The sequence below is a fragment of the Bombus fervidus genome, chromosome 10 (genome assembly GCF_041682495.2).
Source record: "Bombus fervidus isolate BK054 chromosome 10, iyBomFerv1, whole genome shotgun sequence".
In the NCBI taxonomy this organism is placed as follows: domain Eukaryota; kingdom Metazoa; phylum Arthropoda; class Insecta; order Hymenoptera; family Apidae; genus Bombus; species Bombus fervidus.
Genome location: NC_091526.1, coordinates 13,599,235 through 13,619,214, shown reverse-complemented (window position 1 = coordinate 13,619,214; position 19,980 = coordinate 13,599,235). Strand labels below are relative to the sequence as shown.

The 19,980-nt window shown below is 41.5% G+C and overlaps 2 protein-coding genes across 2 annotated transcripts in view; one reads left to right on the top strand and one right to left on the bottom strand.

Moving 5' to 3' along the window:
- Positions 1-2,893: 2,893 nt before the first annotated feature.
- The window catches only part of For (cGMP-dependent protein kinase for), a 114,053-nt gene continuing 96,966 nt past the window's right edge, over positions 2,894-19,980 (top strand). Inside the window, exon 1 of the mRNA XM_072011629.1 lies at positions 2,894-3,019. The gene's annotated coding sequence lies outside the window, so the exon portion shown is untranslated. The remainder of the gene's footprint in view (positions 3,020-19,980) is intronic.
- Positions 12,506-19,980, bottom strand: part of Drgx (Dorsal root ganglia homeobox) — a 39,526-nt gene continuing 32,051 nt past the window's right edge. The window contains exons 4-6 of the mRNA XM_072011632.1: positions 19,723-19,888; positions 19,222-19,435; positions 12,506-15,460 (exon numbers count right to left, since the gene is read on the bottom strand). Of these exons, the coding sequence (XP_071867733.1) occupies positions 14,971-15,460; positions 19,222-19,435; positions 19,723-19,888 (870 nt within the window). The 3' untranslated portion in view covers positions 12,506-14,970. The remainder of the gene's footprint in view (positions 15,461-19,221; positions 19,436-19,722; positions 19,889-19,980) is intronic.

The following is a 19,980-nucleotide window of genomic DNA, read 5'->3' as shown; positions in this document are numbered from 1 at the left end:
CCAGTTGGCTGCCTAGGCATCTCTCTGTGTGTCTCGTCCCTCCATTTCGCCGCTTTATCTCTTTAGGTGCCTTCCGCCTCATCAACCGGCACAGGCCGTTCCTTCAGAGATGCCTCTCTGCCCACCGTGTTACGCTCGACTCGTGCCATTCGATACAAAAATCTTCCTTTTCTACCAAACCAATCCTTCTGTCGTTAATTGGTTGGATGCTAGAAATCGCTTCCGTAGAAATCCGAATATTCTTCATTTTGCTATCTTTTCCCTCTTCTCGTCTCGATGAAATATATTCCTAACGACAGAAACAATGTTCCGATCTTGAATGGTGATAATTTCCCCTGTAAACGTGCACGTTCCCTTGATTTTGCTCCAAGATCGTGTCTTAATAACGACGCGGCACGTGTCAGTGAGCATTCGATGAATGCGACGAAGCAGTAGGGGTTGTTAGGGTGGCATCGATACTCGAGGGTGTTCTGTAGACACTTTCCGTGACGTAATATTTTGCCGTCTACTTTATTATGTAATACCTTTGACTTTTAACAGCACAATTTCACTTGAAAGCTTCTGCGTGAGCAACAGTATCTGTATTACTGAATCAATAGTAATTAAACGTTAAACATTTATAAACAGTAATAAATATGGATGGATAATATAATGGAGAATTAAAAATGATGGCAATTTATTTTATGAACTAATTTATGGAGTCATGGAGAAAAATACAAACTTATTTGTTAAACGGTATACAAATATATAGTGAGAAAATATGGGGAAAAATATAATGGAGATTCACGTTGATACGATTTTAATGTAAACCGGAAGAATGCTGGTAGAATTAAATTGTGCGGATTCGATAGAAGTAGGGGAGCTCGGTTTACGAGTCAGCGAAGTTCGATAGCAAGAATCATGCCTCGGTTGAATACACTGTTCAATGACGCAAACCAAATCCACCGACCAGGCTCATTGATTTTATTGACGCGTAAAGGTTTATTTCCAACGAAAAGCTGTGACGCATCGATGCATATGGTCATGTACGAAAGAAATATTGGGAAATCGTCGTTACCAAGACTGAAATTTTAACTATATGATTATACATGGTATCTATAATATACAATCTCGTTATACACCATGTAAATTGTTTCACATAATTGATAATATTATTATGTTATGCAAATTATAGAACTTTTGTCAAATTCTATCTACTCAAGAAAGTTTTAAAGTTCAGAACGTGCCATACTATAGCGAGCAATTCATCTTTAACACTTTGGTTGAAAATATGAAAGTAGAGTATTAAACGTTCGAGGTGTAAAATTATTTACATGCTTGCTTCTCCGGTTAGTTTCACTGCCGACAAAACTTCGATCACTCGTAATCAAACGATCTGCCCTCACTCCCTATCCGTATCGTATCAATTTCAATATGAAAATTCAATGGACCATCAGGGTACGGTATAGAACCACCTTCAATCGAGTTAATTCAATAAAGACGGCCGCGGCATGCCGCTTTCGATCTAACGAAAAACGTTCTCCAGCGTTTTATCCAGCGCGATCGGAATTGAGGGGGCGGTGGCGGCACGTGACGCGTTGCGGAGGGTGTCTAACAGAATTATAAATTCAGCAGCGGCCAGTGAGCGCACCTGAGTCTATTTCGTGGCGTTCGGCTAGATTTCCCACTTCTATCGCGGCACCATTGTGTTTCGTGCGAGTTCGGACCACTAATTGCCATCCTAATAATTGTCACGGGCCGCATGCGGCGTCGGGCGTCCAGCAGCGTTCACAGCTCTTGCATCACTGTTTCCGCTTGTAAATGATGACCACCGAGCCGCTATCCAATCTACGCTTATCGCGCGAAACCACATGATATCCGAAGATTTCTCGCGCGCCCGGGATCTGCCTTTGTGCAAGTACAAATCATTCCTGACGGTACATTGCGCGCTGGCTGGTTTACCACTGCGGCAGTTTTGCAACTGCGAATCCAGGAAAGAGTATTGATTTGTATTTTCAGTAGCTCATGCATTGTTTCAGGATTGATGCTTTCGATTTTTAATTGTTTCATAGTAGAGATTTTGGTATTGAAAATGAAACGAAATGATTATCGATGTATCGTTTGTAGTCATATTAGTTATTACATCCTTTGATTCAGTTGATACATGTTAATAGCAAAGTAAAGTATTAATAGCATAGTGAAGTAATAAATTAAATTAAAAAATTCCAGTGTATGAAAAGTTCGTGTTGCAAGAAAATAAAATAATTAAGTGTAATGCTGAAACTTATTTCGTATGAATTGTATTTTTTGAGACGAAAGATCACTGTACGATTGTACGTTACGTTTAAAAAATTAATATTTTATATTTGTCGTTTGATTTCTTTTTAACTTTATAATAACACTTAACTAACGCAAGGAATGTTGAAAGTTTAAAAAGCGATAGTATTAATAGTAAAAACATAATAATCTTTTATATATATATAGTGATGATAATGAGTAAGTAAGAAAAAATTTATTTAACGAATATTTCTATCTTAAATATTACTTAATTATTACCTAGTTGTCTTCCATATGTTACTACATCATTTATATACTTTTATTACATGATATATAGATTCAGCAATTGTCCTTTCCAATTAAATACCGAATAATTAATAGTATTTGATAAATTGTCAGTACTTTTAAATTTTCATTATTTCGAATTATTAAACATTATTAATCTACTTGACTGTGGCTAATATAAATCAAATGAAAACATGTTTCGCGCGCTTATCGCGATTGACTTTTGTTTGAATCGATTCAACCAGTTTAATGGCGTTCTGACGCGTGATTGTTACCGGTATATATTTTCCTGAAATCGTTGCATATTTAAGAGTAAATGTTATAAACATCTTAGCGTAATATTCCTAATACGTAATGATATGGAGTGTTTTGTGTGTGTTATTTTATCTACATAATTATAACGCAGAATAAAGGACCGATCGGTGCATGGATATATTGCGCAAGAACAGGTTATCTTTTATCTTCCATTGAGTTTCGGGTAAGTGAATACTTTTAATGTTCAGTGCATTTTAAATCGATTGTTATTATAATTCGCTCGACTGTTGGTATTTGCGAATATATATATTTATGAATGCGACTGGTTATATTGTAAATTACATAACCTCCAAATCGTTATTGACACATCTATTGAATTTGCGCTATGAATCTTCGATGAAAACATGCTCGTTATGTATATACGTGTTAACATTTTATATAACACAAATTTAATTATATTATTTATGTCACGATTATGCATCTATACCACATGTAGTAATTTACATAATTTAGTCGCGATAAAGTGATAAGACAAGTAGTGATAATCGCTAAATCTATTATTGATAATATTTTATTTGAGATACTATGTCAATTTTATCAATTTCATTTGTTATATTTACATCGATTATTGCTTTCTTTACAAATGTCGAATTTAATAGTGGCCACCTTGCCACAAACGTTACATAGGCTTATTCATAATTAATTGCAACTTCCTGCAGAGTGCGTGCTAGCATTAATACGTACAGGCTTTGCGACCCTGGGGGCCCCGGCCAGAAGAAGTTAATATTTTAAAAAATTGCGAAAATTCCGAGGTGGTGTAATTTACGATCAACGCTCCAATAAACAATCAGCCATGTTAATCTCTTGCTCGACGTTTAATCTAACCGGTATCCCAAGGAAACAGCCTAATTACACACCTGTATCGGCGTCTACTCCCTCTATCGTATTTTCGGTGTAGTTATCAGCTTACCGTCGACACGTATGAAAATTCTCGGTCATCGAGAATCGAGATTGAACCGTGGCAATCCGGCATGGAATACCCAGGTGATGTTTAGATACATGCTATCCTCGAGTATCTCGCACGCGTCAGGTCGTATCCTTCGCTACGCTCGTATTATCGAGATTGGCCTCGCCTCCTTCCCTACTCTCCTCTCGCTCCCTCGAACGTCCCAGCCGTTTCGTTCCCGTCTCGGCGTTTCTCTCCGCGGCTCTCGAGCCCCAATCACACCGGCAGCCGCTAAGTGCGATCCATTACGCGTAATGGAATGTGCCAATTATAACATTTGCTGAATAATTGGCGGACGCTTGGCTGCGCCTGCCGATGCCTACAGTCCGCCGCGTCGTACAGGATATAATACGTATGTATGTGTACGTGTTTATACAGGATGCTTCCGGTTTTAAGTTGCAAATTGTTTGTAGTATGGTTCCGCAAAAAGTTGGAAGGAGAAGGGTGAGTCGGTATTTTAGAAATTATAAGTTAGAACTCAGCGATGAATTGGAAGGTTGATAGAGGTGGATTACGATGGATAAAAGAGACAATGAAAAGTGGGGGTGGCGAACTGTAAACTAGATCACATCGTAAAATGTGGTGTTCGATGGCGTTCATGAAAAAAAGTAATTAGTCACCGAACATACTTGTTTCCGTTAATTTTCGTTTTTTAGGAACATTTTCAGGAGCATTGCATTATTTTATTTAATGAATTTTTCGTTCCTACATGAAAGTAGGATTACTGTTACATATAACGTCCAATATCGAGCTTTATACGCGCCATTCGTTCGATGCAGCCAAATTACGAATTGGCCGGCTATATTTGTCGAAAAAATTTGGCGAACTTTTTTTCCTCGGGTTATTAATTTTTTAACTCATTCCATTTGAAATAGGTAAATAGAGCGTTAGCATTTTGCTATAAAACTTGGTGTAACATTTAATACACGCTATGCATAGGGTGTTTTGTAATAAACGGTACAGTTGTTAGGTATACGGCCAAATTTATTTTACAGAATAGAAATTTTTCTACCTTTACACGTTATAAAAATGAATTTTGTCGAAATCGATACAAAATTGCTTTCGTCCAAAAAAAAAAAAAATATATGTATATATGTATATATATACATGTAATGTGATACGAATATTAAGAAATGTAAATTTTCACAAAATGTATCTATATTAATATTTATTTCATACGATAATCGGATTTTTGAAATCGATATAGAATTGGTTTCGTGGGAAACAGGTTCGTAGACTAAAATTTCATCTCATATTCTTGATCTATCTATACGAAGATATCTATTCGATTCTATATGGATATTTCCGTGCAGGATACTCTTTTATTCGTTGTAGTAAACCACCCATTATGGGACACCCTGTATACCGATTCGAGACAGGGGGATGCGTAAAAACGTTTGCTGACGTGTACGCAAACTATAACCGAGTTATGCAGCCTGCATTTTTCCATCAGCTATCCGGCGCTGATCAAAGTGCTCCGCGCACCCGTATAAAACGGTAGTAATACGTCAAGTATAAAATGTTGTTTACGGAATGAGTTATCCATGAGAGTTTAAATCAAAACTTATGAAAGGTTTTACTTCGATTTTGTTACGCACCAGCGCTTTTTATACCGGCCAGCCATTTTTGTTGCGTTACAACGCGATACGTTGTATCGGTATCGATAAAATAATAACGCTCGAGAAATTATGAATAACACGTAGAATTTACGTCCCTATAGGGATAATTTCTGTATCGCTTCTTATTTTATCCTTTTTCCACTTTAATTCAATTTGAATGGACTCTAATTTTGCTTTTCAACAACGCGAGCTACCTAACGAAACGTCGAATTTTAAACGAATTGCGCGTTTACGTTTTTACTGATTTTTTATCGTTGCACCGTCCTGGAGGCTGAATAGTTGGTAGCAATTGTTCCATTAACAACAAACATACACGCGCGAAATATACAATTACGGTAGAAACAATCTAAAAAGATTCTCTGCTGTGTACGATAAAAGCATCTTCACTGTTTTATCCAAAACACGGCAATTCCAGTGCAATTGCCAAGCAGAATAAACGTTAGGCGAATTCCTCGTCGTCGCATTAAGCGAGACGCTAAAACGGATCCTGCGAGACTCGATTAACGAGCGAACCGCACGCTGAAAGCTTAACCGCGGCGAATCCTTTTTCGTCCTCGCGAACCGACGGGGTGGGTTGCGATCAAAGTGTAACGAGCTTCGGCATCGAATATATCGAGGGCAGGTTTCGCGAGCGAGCGAGCTTCCAGAGTTCCCGCGTATCCTGCATTAAAGAGGAGAAGGAGGGATGTAGAAAAAAAATTGGAAAAAAGAAAGAAAAAAAAGAGGAGAGAAAAAAAGTAGGAAAAAAAGGGGGGAAAATATTCGGTGGAGTCGACTGCGGTAATCGCGTTACGGAAGCAGCATTTTAGCATCGAGGCATCATTGGCGATTCACGATGATCAAAGTGCAGAATGTCGGTGACACCGGTGGATGGTTCGGCCGAGGGACGAGGACGGATAGAAAGGGGCGAGGGGGCTCGTTGGAAACCACGTTAGTGCGCGTGTTTTCGCGCGATCCAATCCGCGGCAAATTTACCAACCGAGGAAAACCTCGTTAACTTCGAGCCGGCGGTACTGGCTTCATCCAGTTCCGTTTCCGCTTTCTCGGGGTAAAGGGTATGTCGGTGGTATTGCAACCACGTGCCTATAAAAAAAAAAAAAAAAAAAAAAAAAAATAGGAAAAATCAAACCGTGCAATCCAATTTTACGGACGACCATTTCGCTTTTTCTTCTTTCCCTTTGGCTTGATGACGCTTTAGGATTCATTTCCAGCGCGACGATGCGGACGGAACAAGTCTCTTGGAAACACGTTGGCACATACGCGTTATCTGCAAATAATTAAAACGAATATTCAGGATATCTTGTAATCGTAGCTTTATTTTGAAATCTTTAAGAAAGGATTTTCAATCAAGGAAAAAGAAATGAAAATTACCAGTTTCTTCTTGTGCATGTAAATGTTTATTTAGGTATACATATTCGTACACGAAAGCGAACACAAACGTAGTTGAAATAGATTCAAAGTGCAACGTGTATCCGGCCGTGTCTTGTACGTCTTCGCGAAAACTTAGGAACCGTCTGTATACGAAATACGCCGATTCGATATCCCGATAGGAAGAAGAACGAAGGAGAACAGACGGGAAGTGGATTTGAAAATTGAAAATCATTGCGGCCGCTGATCCCCTTAGCTCCGCCAGACAACCACGATAAATTCTCCTCCCGCCCTCGTGCCGTGGCCTTACTCTTTATAAGGCGTTACACCGGAGATCCAGGCGGTCGTTTCTTCGTTCGCCTTCTACGCCCTCGCCCTTTGTCCGGCGCAACTTTCACCCTTCGCTTCGGTAAAATATATACGATACCCTGTCCCGAAATTATACGCGCACAGCCCTTTTATTCTCGATACACTTTGCGGCGCTTGAATTTTAAAGAATTTTCATCTACGTTAGCGATACGCCATCGTATATCAACGAAAACGAAGAAATATCGTGTGCATGTAGATATTATATAATAGATTGGTATCGGTAATGTACGCAGTAGTTGCTTTTTTTCTACGCAAGTGTAGAAAAATTGTGTTAAGAAATTGTTAAACGCTGGGCAATGACTTGTATATGAAACATTAGAAATCCTCGAAACGTTAAGCCTCGGTAATTGTATATTGATACGTCGATCGATTCTATTTGAAGAACCCAAGAAATTGCAACGGGGATAGTAATCGTCAGCTCGCGTAAAACTCAGCCTCTAAAACGAAGGTTGCATTTTCTTGGGGCACAGAAGCGATTGTTTTATTTTGACGAGCGCGAACCCCCCGTAAAGTATCCTCATTTCCCTGTATAAAGTGATTCGATTACAACGCCCTTCTCTCTACCGTTGTAATGCCGCTTTTATACAAAATCGCAATTCATAATTCAGCAAGAAATTGCCGTTCGATTTTCCGGAAAAACGATTTTCTCGTCGAAAATGGAAACACGGTAAATACGAGAGAGAATAATGCTTGCAAGCAATTTTTTATTTAAATTAACGAAGCGGCATAAAGCGCTACCTATTCGCTCTTCTTCCTTTTTTTAACGCGAAATTTCTCTAACGATCGTTTATTTTTCGTTGCTCTTGTCTAGGCATAAAATTTATCCTTTTAATATGTATTACGCAATATCTAATAGTACGAAATATACAAAATTCCATCGTTCTCAAGCGAGAGAGAGAGAGAGAGAGAGAGAGAGAGAGAGAGAGAGAGAGAGAGAGAGAGAGAGAGAGAGAGAGAGAGAGAGAGAGAGCGAGAGAGAGAGAGAGAGAGAAGTGCCGCCAAGAACTTAATCGGGTTTCTAGTTCAAAATTCAATTGTCTCCTTTTTTGGATGTTATTAAATTACTACTAATTGAAAAGTTCTAAGGAACGTTCTTTTAGAATTTCCAAATGTCATCGTACGTTCGTGATCAAGAGGTACTTGGTTTCGTCCAACGCAAACTGAACATAGCATCCCATCAAGCTCGATTAACCGCTCGAAACGCGAGCATCGTGGAGCATTCCTTTCGAGCCTCGACGATAATCCCCTCGATAAACAATCGCGTAGGTTGGATCGGTGCGTTGGCCACAAAGTGGCCTCATTTTTTCGTAATTCCATGATCTGTAGGCCATAGAGGGTCGGTTAGCCGACGTGGTGCAGCAAGGAGGAGCAGAGACAGACGCTTCTCCCCCGCCGGCTGGTAGGTCGTAGAGCGTGCTCTCGAACGGCTTTGACATGCAAATTGTCTGACAATGAATTTCGTAAAACCTTTTACCACGGAGTACGCTCTCGAGAGCACCGGCAGCTCGGTCGAAAACGTTGTTTCGCGAGCACATCCCCTTCCTACGCAGACGAGCCTAGCTCCTCTTCCAGTTAGGGAAGAAGATACCAGACGACGTTGACCGTATTAATCACTGTCTACCGACATCAGGCCACCGCGCCAGTTCGACCTCCGCGATTCTGCCAGGATCCTTCCGATGCTCTATAAAATCAGTTACCACGTCCTGATTCGCAAGTTGATCGTCTAACGCCCCTCTCTGGATCGTGATTAATATAAACGTCGTGGCTGGAATAATTGCCGTCGAAACGCCGAACTCAGACGTGACAAGATCGTGAGGGATAAAGACTGGAACGGGAAGAAATTGAGTAGCGCGAAACGCTTCCGCAGGAACTCGTTATCGCGATTGACAGATTCCCTCGTACGGGATTTTACGGGACGCAAGTTGTATTAGAAGACACGCTATTTTAATCCGATTTCCATGTCGAGAATGGAGGATGCGTTGTTTCGTTGCGAATCGTACAGCGTAGATATGCGTTTGGATCACGGTGGTTGGGTTTTCAAAATTTTTACAAGATATACATTTTGAATCATAATTTTATACAAGAGGAAGAAACGAATTCGCTGTGCTATCGAAAGCAGACACCGAAGTAATTTCGTACAGAAATGACTCGTGTACTTAGCGTGTGTTTTTTTTTCTCTCATATAAAAATCCAACAATCGAGTAAGCGTCTCTCTTCTGTTCATTGTAATTTTTTCATATTCAAATTCTCGGAAGTTCTCCATTCCCGAAGCTCTCAGCGTAAAATCATATTTGATTTTAAACAAATACGGAGGATTCCGGGAAAATTGTAAAACATAACTGGTTGAAGATCTGGTTGAGACCGTTCAACAAGCTCAACGTACACGATAATATCGATTTGTCGTATATAGTATTATCGTTCGATCCGAAATAAGAGAAACAGGAGAATTATGTACTTAGAAAATTGATTGTGTGAGCCGCGTTTAAAGTTACGATAGAAGGGGCTAGAGGTAGAGAATCAATCGGATCTTCCTTCTACTATATACGCTGATAGGGGTGGTAGTAGTGGCTCGTTGAATCCCAGCTAGCCACGTAATGGGTATCGAGAGACATTGTTAAGCGTCGATCTCTTCCCCCAAAGTGACCTGGCGCCTCGCTTCTGTTCTCTTTTTCCATCTCTTTCTTCCTGCAATTCACGCGAAAACTATCTCTTCCTCTTTTTCTCCGATTCTCTTATTTTCGATACTTTGCTTTTTGTTGCCATACTTATTTTACGTTCGTCAACTTTCGTCCTTGCTATCCCATTTATTTCTCGCCACCCTTCCATTCTCCGTATCAAAATACATATATATCTTCTATACACCGAGTACATTGAGAAACATTTTCGAAATCTTTGATTTTTCTTTCCTATATTATATAGTATTCGTAAATCGTGTAAAATCAAACTCTTTCTATGGCGATAATCTTCATCTTCGTCACTCGCTTTTTACGTAATTTCAGAAATTCATCGTCGAACGTATTCGTTAGCCCCGTTAAACTTTTTAAACTTTCCCTGCATCCACGTTTTCCGTTAAAGCTTGTTTCAAGCTCGTTCCACCGTATCGTTTCCCGTTTTCTCGTGCTTCTTTTCATTCCCCTCCTTTTTCACCCCCGAGCGCGCCCCGTTCCTTACAATCAATTCACTCTTTTTCCCCGTGCAGCCTCTTTTCCTTCGCTTTTCTTAGCCGCTCGTTCGGTATTTCCCTCGCATACGCGTCTTTACGCCTGTTCCCTGACTCGGTCCGCTATCAGTCTTCCAGCTCCGCGCCCTCCAGTCACCCACCCCGTTCATCCACCGCATCCGTATCCGGCGGAGCGGGTGCTGGAGTAAGGCAACGTCGGTGCACACGTTTTCCTACATAGATCGCGATGGAGCCCGCGGAGCCGGAGGATAGAGTAGCTTGAGGTAGATGGATGCCAAAGAGTGGGGAGGAATGGGGGATAAACCATGATGTCGTTGATTAATACGGTTTACCAGTAAGTGTAACGGAGTGTGCAGAATACGTCTGTACTCCCACCATCGGCAACGACCTCTTCTCCACCTCCACTTTCTTGCGAGTCGCTGCCACCACCACGCCACGGTTACGAGCAGAAGCAGAAGTTACTATCCTCCACCCTGCCGGAATCCGTTGAACCAACCCCCGAGCCACGTGCCGATCAATGGCGTCTTGTCTCTGGTTGGTCGAGCCAGGAACAACCCCCTCGTATCGTTTTATCCCTCTCCCTCTGGCTATCCTCTCTATCCTCGTCCCGCGAACAGTAACCATCTTCTTTCCTCTCGCGGCAATTCCTCTTTGCGCGTCTCTTTCCGTTCTGGACAGACCTTCCCCTCTTTCGCCTTGTTCCTTCGTTTCTTCTCTCTGTCCGGCTGTCTGTCTCTTTTCTCTCCCTCCCTCTATCGCATTAGTTTCTCTCGTTTTACCCGAAATAGATTCCGTTCGGTTCCTCTTTTTCTATGCCACGTAGGAGGTCTCCGTCCTCCTTTTCCGCCCCTCTTCTCCTTTCTTTCGGTGCGGACCTCGCCAGGGGAGGGTTGATCCCATAAGAGAGGGTGAGCTTTTCTTATGAGGAGCATTGATTGCCAACAACCCCTTCCTCATCCTCTCCGCCGGTATTTCTCTCGAACCGGTCCTCCTCTTTTATCCTTCTATCTCCCCCTCCCTACTGTGTCTCGCGTCATGGCACTTCGTCTCGGTTTTTAGAGGCGTGCTTTGTTTAAAAAACCCCCGTTCAGAGAATCGGCGGTACAACGTGGTTTCGAGCTGGCAAATTGTTCGATCTAAGACCCGATATAGCGCATCGGAATGCCGTTGTTTGCGGCAGGGTTCCTCTTCCAGGGATCGGTTTACCCCGCTAATGGAATTATTCGTGTTGCCTTCATTTTTCTACGGTTTCGGTGTTTAGCGGTTCCCGAGTGGATCGATTAATTCGATCACGATCGATCATCGGTACGTTTATTTCGTTATCTCGTTGCCTACGGAGAGGAGAATTTTTATCGAGAACGAGGATGCATATTTTCTAAATACGACGTTTCCAAATTCTTTTTACGCCGCCACTCTAATCAAATACGTAACTGTGAAATCTTCAATTTTATTCGATTTCTTTTCGAAGTACTCGAAACATCGTCTCTTTGTAAATATATTTCATTGTCGAGAGCGAAAGTCCATATCGTAGGTAATTTTATTGGAGTAAGAAACTCGTCTGTATGGTGAGGATCAAGTCGAACGTCTAACTTACCCTGTTTCAAACTGATTACGAATACATCGGCAGATGCATGTTGTCGATCAATCCCTTCCTTTGTACACCGCGTGTAATTCAACGCTCAATTGCTATTAGATGTTAGTACTCCAGTAAATCTCTCTGATAGGTTCACTATAGCCTTTGATCACTCAGTACCGAGTTGATTCTGGGATCCCTTAAGTGAACACCTGATCCTTCGCAGCGTACCACGTCGACTAGATCGTGAAAATTTTAGTTCGTTCGATCGAACGGATTATAAAGCTTCTAAGAATCTTCATTGATCGTCATTTATAAATGGAATTTTCCATCGAAACGCAATAACCGTTTCTTTCGAAAGACTAATATCGATAAATTTTCATATTTTTCTTATTCTTAATACAGCGAATTTTGGTATATTCCTATGAGAAACAAAATAAAAGGAAATAGGAACGGCGAAAGGTATAAGTAATACGAACGGAATAATCTCTGTTAAAGTAAAGTTGGGAGAAATTTAGAAGATTCTGGAAAACAGATTGCCACGGGACAGGACAATTTATTTATTCGTTTATTTTGTCTTTATTAAACACACGTTTTATCACGAGAGAACATGTTTATTCGAATAATTCACTATAATTCAGTTCAAGCTACATGATAGTTGCTAGTTTGTAACATATTGTTTATTAGATTATCCTTGATTAGCACTGACAATTCACCGGGATTTAATATACAGGTCTCTACTAGTATCTACGTGTCTTTCGTCGTTATGTCGTTATACCACGCCTTCGTAATCCAAAAGAACGAACGTTGATCGTACTGTAACGCAATCGAAACGATTCTTAACTAATCACGAGCACGAATCGTAGAGACGATTAAAATGAACATAGCACGTGACTGTTTAGGGGACTGTCGTCTCTTATATCGTTATTTCCCGTGCATATATACACACCATTGGCTCGTATCTCTACGATGGATAACGCTCGTACAGCGATTTCACTCCCTTGACTTTCCTAAAATTATATCATTACGTCGATGGAAATTACTTTAAGGCATGTACGAATAGCCGTCGACTCGTGGTTAACGTGTCCATCTTTTAAAATCATTACGCGATTTTAGAGGATGCTCGTCACCCTTAATCCGATCAGGAATAACCGGAGATTTTCGACCATCCTTTTAACACTCGAATTACCAAAGTGACGAAAACGATCAACTTATAATTTTTATCCATTTTATTTTATTAAAAAACAAAAACAGATTGAAATTGTTTTTCACTTTTAAAATACTTCGTTATTCAATCTATTACTTGATCCAATATCGTTATCCCTTTTTATAATGCAAAGAATTCCGTAATTAGAGCAAAGATTAAAGATTTCATCTTTCTTCTTGGATAATAAAAGGATTGGGAAAACGGCTGAAACTTTCACAGTTTGCTTTACCTGAAAAATTAATTCTCTCCAACGAACAGATTCAAAGTGTTCCGGACACTTTGTTATTTAAGGTGACGGACATCCTCGTATCCGTGCATTCGATTATCTTCGAATATATCGAGGAACGAGGCGGAGCTAGTTTCTTCTCGGCTTTCTTTTTTTCTCTTTTCGTTTCTTGTTAAGTGATAGAAACATTATCCGAGGCGCGTGCTTGTGCCGCGCGAGTAAAGCGGATATCCGTGTTACTCGGATAATACGGATATCCGTATTATTTGAATAATGCGATAGAGTAATCATATAATTCAAGAAAATTGTCATAGATTCGATTTAAGGGTGATAATAGAAATTATCCTATCACGGAATACAAATTAATTCGTGTTTCCTCCTTTTACAGTCGAGAGAAGCACACTTTTTAAAATATATATTAGGAACGGAAAAGATGGTAGAAAATTCTTCGAAAAATATTATACGTAAAATAAAATCGTCAGGTTGACCGATAATTAACTTCTCAATTGAGTTTTATAAGCAATGATATCTCATTTCATGAAATCGTGAATTCTAATTCGTCGATTTCAAATTCCACCGAAATGTTACCTCTATAAATATCTATGTTTTCTACTTACTTTGCAACTACAGAATTTCTTTGTCATCACAGTAATACGGATATCCATTTCGTTTACAAATCAAATTAGTTCAAAAATGATCGATAACGGATATTCGAACGTTCCTGCGCAGATCGAAACATTTGATTTTGCCTATCGGACAATCAAGTATAGAGCGCATCAGGCACGTGTTGGTCCTTCGCGATCGACGATCCGTTCTCGTATTTGAACCAGAAAAACGAGTACTTAGTCGTACAGCGTTGGTGATCAATTTATCGTTCATAGTGTATTTATTGGCGACAGTCCACTGTAATTTGTAAATTATCTACAGATGGCCGTAAAAGTTCTCACGAGCGTTTTTCGATTTCGATAAAAGTAAAATTTGTCACGCGATCTTAGACTTTCGTTAATCATGCTTCTTTCGTTAAGGCAAAACTGCGTTCACGCTAGACAAGAGAAATTATGTTTGAAAGAATATATAAATCGTCTAATGATTGTGTCATCTAACCGCGTGTATCCTAGTTTGATTTTTCGTTATCGTGGACGTAAATTTTAATTAGTTACATTACAATTATATCTTTTAATCTTTTCTATAACTAAACGAGAAACGAGGTAAAAGAAGTTTCGAAAGCTTCGGCTTTCATTGTACTTTCGTTTAATCTAGTTTCGGCAAATTTCGCTTCAAACAGATCATTCAGTTCCTTAAAGTGGTTTGATTATCAGCTTGTTTTCATCTTTCGATCGAACACCAAGTAACTTTCTAAAGGAACGACGTTTAGATCGAAACGAATAAATTTCCCATTAAACAAATAGATCTGCAATCCCAGGCAAGAAATCATCAGTTTTCAAACCTCGAGGCCTTTTCTTGAGAAATTCGTCAACCGTTCCCCTAATATCGTCATTCTTAAACGAAACCGAAGCGAAACCGTAAGAGAATAGGAGAAACATGAACCAACGTCTTGAAACAAATACATGCCATGCCCAGTGTCAAGGGGCGACGAGCCCGTCAGGCGAGCGCTGCACGCGATCCTAGGGATCCTCTTTCGTGGTCGGCTGTATCTGGTGCACCATGCTCGGTAGATGATGATGATGGTGTTCAGGCCTCCTGGACAGCCCCAACAACGGCGGCAGCAACGGCAGGGGCAACGGCAACGGCAAACCTCCAGGGAAACCGGCCAGCCCACCGAGAAGCGCGGAAGCGGTCGAGTGCTCCTGAGCTTTTCTTCTTAGTTCGGCCAGGCTGCTGTTCCTGTGGAGATCCCCGGTTCCAGGCTTGCAGCAGCCACACAGAGAACCTGGCCATCCGGCCGGAGACCAGGACAACATGTCCTGCAAGCTTCCAGGTCGATGATCGCTCGAGGTCCAGAGCGACGGAGTCGTCGAGGTTAGCGATGTTGGCGCGCTACTGACCACCTTGTTACCGAAGAGCGGCGGGGAAAATTGCGCTGCCAAGTGCGGAGAGAAGAACAGAGACGTGGGTGGTTCGACTGGCCTGAAACCCGCCGCCAACCCTGGGCCGCTAGAATTTTAATTAGAGGACAATGTTCGTTAATCGTTATCGGTCTATCAGGGGAATAAGAAAACTTTGCCGAACGAGTGTTCTTGGTATAGGTGGTATAGCGTGTTCGTAGCGTGGAAGAGGAATTTGGAGCGAGCGATCGAAGCAAAATTTTTATCGGGAATATCGTTATCGAAAAATGGAATTTTTTGATGTATAAAATTTTGTCGAGCGAGTGGAGATTGCAACAGAGAATGATTAGAAAAACGAGATACGACTTCAAAGTTGTGGAAGTTAGTGGGAGGGGTGAGAGAAGCAAGGGTGGAAGAGGAAAGCAGAAGGGCTCACGAAAGCGCTAACCCGATTAGCACGCGCGATATTCCGCATCCTCCAACAGCCGGCGGAGGCTGCTTCGAGGCGCTGATGATTATCTCAAATATTAATCGCAAATATTGTTTAATTAATGTAACGTGCCTGAGGTGAAGCTCGAGACGGAACGCAAGAGTGACGGAAACACGGATACGATGAGTCTTCAAGGCGGAACGAGAGAGATGTTTAATTAGGCGAACGGAGACGAAGCGAAAATGGTAAACAGAGAGATACGATGATGGGTAAACGTGTACAAATAGACGGCAGAGCCTGTAGAAAAAAAGGGAAAGTTAAGGAGAGTTAAAGTCGAGGTAGAGGGTTGTGGAAGGAGGATAAATAATTTTGCGAAGATAAATAACGGAGAAAAAAGCATTTGAGGCTAATGAATAATAAATAATGGCAAATAATATAAAAATTTAGATATATGCTAAAAAGCATTAAATTACATTGAATTTAATTTATTTCTATTACCTTTACGAGTTAAAAGATGAAATTTTATTAAAAGTTAACTAGATAAAATATAAAATAGGTAGATAAAATATCGGTATGATCCATAGCACTCGTAGCACAAATATCGAAATTTCTGCTTTTTCGCAAAAATTTGAATTGCGTCTGTGAAAACGTTAAGGTAGAATTTTCTGTAAGCGTCAGCCGTCGTACCTGTCTATTCCACTTGGAAAGTAGACAGGCAAAGGACAGAATAAAGGATGAACGATGATACACGGATCATCGTTCAAAAATTGAAGCGAAACTGAAAGTGTGCGCGCTAGGGCTAGTAGTGGATTTTGGTTGGTGGAAGATGATAGGAGTAGGAAACCGCAACGGGGTAGCAACGGAGGGTGGCGAAGGAGGCGAAAGCGACCGTAGAGGCGCAGAGAGGAAAGCTTGAACCGCGGTAAGCGCGATAATTGGCGGCAATTAGCTGCGTAGCCTAGCGTGCACTTACGTTACTTACGCTCGCTCGCTTGCCTTCCTTGCGTACACGCACTTTGTTTCTTGGTCTCTACGCGTCTAATTGGGATATCTACATGGTCTGTGCATACTCGCGCAGCTTCTCCGCGTGCGTATTCTAAGCGCGAGATCCTCTTACGGGAAAAACAGACGATAACTGATCGCTGTTTGTCGCGGTTTGAACTCTGGGTATTAACTGGTTACAAATAAAGATACTACCGTCCAAGAGACGAACAATTCGAGCAGCGAATCAACTAGATCGATAGTTCGACGATCATCAAACTCGTTACAACTGTCATCTTCGACGTTAACATTCGGAATCTTTCTTTACAATACGTTTCCACCAAATATCAAGGCGGATATCAGAATGCATCGAATAGACCAGGATCGATACAGGTGCCGGAGTGGGAATCAATTTCACTCAAGATTTTGTTCTCAGCAAGTAATTTAAATCCCACGTTCCTAAAAGCGTTATTGTAAAACAAGAGAGACGCGGGCTAAAAGAAGGACGAGAGAGAGAGAGAGAGAGATAGCCTCTTTCGAACGAGTCACCCTTCCGTGCCGGATCCGCCCCTATTCCGCGAGAATCGACTGCACATGGAACAGTCTCTCGGTGTTCTTGGGCAGGTTGGTAGGTAAGGAAGAACGCAGTAAAGCGTACACCCCTGCAGTCGAGAAGCTGCCGAGCCGCTGAATAAATGATGAGGATATATTTACGGCGAGCGGTTTTAAATAAATTACAACTGCGGAGACGGCGAAGGAGTATCTTCCTACCGTTTCAACCCCCCCGCCCCTCTGAATCCCCTTGCTGTTTCCATCCGCGGTCTGTTCCACCATCTTGACTCGAGTCATCCCGCTACCAGTGTATTCCGTGTGTCTACGTTTCGGGTATTGTTCTTACCATTCCCGTCGATGCGAGAGGGGAGCTTTGTCTGGGATTATAAAGAGCCACCGTCGAATACTTACCGTCGTCGGGAAGAAATCGGCGAATCGTGTTTCTTTCGCTCGAGCTTTCAGCCCTATATACACGTATATACGTGGCTGTGTGCATACAAGATCCGCAGGAATTGGTTATGGTTTCTTGGATTTATTTTCTTGGCTTTCCCGTTTTAGAACGACCGTGTAAATGCTGATTTTTGCATATCTGTCTTGCGTAGGAAGTAGTAATTCTTTGTCGAAGAACGTGAAAATGGATTTCTCGCATTCGTAACATTATCGCTTGGATTTCTTAATGTAGTATACCATTGTATCAAAAGTATTCTTAATTCGGAAATTTTATTGCAGGAAAAGCTTCGTCGAAAATGAATGAGATGGATATATGAATATTGATATTAACGGCAAACATTTAATATATTAGTAATATTAATCACAAACGCTATTATTGATACTGACATTAATGCCATTGCTATAATGGCTTATCCTCTGCTTTCCGATAACATGATTTTCTCGAAATAGTATCGTTGCAATATTGATTCGATCAAAGAATCATTAATTCAACGATGATAATACAAAGAAATATTTACGTTAATGCACGCTATGAAACACGCAACGTATCACGAAATGCCTATGTTTATGACATTGTTATTTTTAGAACGGTGTAGAAGAATATTTTAAACCCGTGGGGTTTTTCGTTTGCTTCGTTGTTACATAATTCATAAATATAACATCTCTTTTGTCAGTAGAATGGTGGAACACAGTTGAAAATCCATTTTCATATTCCAGCTTGGTGTATGTGAATTTTTTTCGTTGAATATGTGTCGGATAAGAAGTAGGTTTAAATTTCATTCTTCTATGGGAATTTCTTTCGAATCCCCCTATTCTCGACGGAACGACCCATTTCTCCCCATTATCTACTTTCTTTAAAATTTTCCTTATTTTCAATTGCTCTTATTTTTCTCAAACAGCGCATCTAAAGAACGTGACGGTATTAAACCCAATTCCTTTACTGGCGCTCGTCGCTGCCGATCTTTCATATTCTCTATAAATCTCAACCTAATTTCCAGTCGACAACCCTGTGCGATCTTCGTCTACTATGTTTTAACCTCAACCAAGTCACCTACCATGCCGAAGAATCGTAAAACAGCGCTGCAGGGAACGGTCAGCTCTTAAATCGCGCGTATGCAACTCGCTCGGTTGTACGCGTTTGCGCGCTCGTCTCGGGGTCCCGTAGCGATTTAACGAGGCGACAATTATCGCGATTATACGAATGGCAGCGAGCATACTGGGACGAAAACGTGGCGCAGCACGAGGGTTGGGGGGCTGGAAGGGGGTCGGGTAGGAAGCGACGAGGAGTGGTTTAATGGCGCGTATCAAACATCCGGTCGACGTGTTCAGCGGTGCTTGCAGCGTGGAACCACGAGTGAGTTTCAGACGAGGGGAATACGGGGCGGGGGTGTGCGGGGGCGGATGAAGAAAGAAGATATTTCCTAAAGACGTAAATACAAACGAAGCTAAAAGCTTACCTCTCGCCGGGTGGGCCGAGACCCCCCATGGTGCTAGGTGGTGGCGGCGGCGCCCTTATGGGGGTTGGCGGTGGCGTCGAGACGCCACCCAAGGACGGCTGACTCTGCTGAGGCCGCGGACTGACCGACGCGGAAGTCGTGCTGGGGCTCCTCGATCCGCCAGCTCCATCTGGGCCGGCGTCCTCCGCGTCAGGGGCGCTGCTGCTTGTTGTTCCTTTTAACGCAGAAAATACCAATTCTGAACGATGCTAGTTTTGCTTCTTAAACGCTAGAAGAAACTCGTCGAAACGACGGATCTCGAATTTTTCACTTCTGCAATTACTAAAATTATCTCCCTCCGAAAGAAGATTACGATTGAATTATGTAGATTCGAATAGAACAGTGGAACTAAATAGTAATAATAAATGATAGAACGAATGGTATTTCAACGTGAAATTTATTACATCGATATTAATAGTAATACGTTTGAATACGTTTCCGTGGTTTTATTCACGATCGTACCTTCAGGGTCGTGTCCTGTGGGACTTGGACCTGCCGACGAAGACGTTGGCGGTGCCAGGCCTGTCGTTTCCAATGCACCACCTCCCCCGTTACCTTCTCTTTTTCTCTGTTCCTCCTTCAAACGTTCGCTTTTCCTCCACTTTGCTCTACGATTTTGAAACCATACCTGGAATAATTTCCAATATTTCTTGATTAGACGATGACTAGACAAACGAGCGAAGGTGTTTTAACGGATACTATCGCAGATTCTCCGTCGAG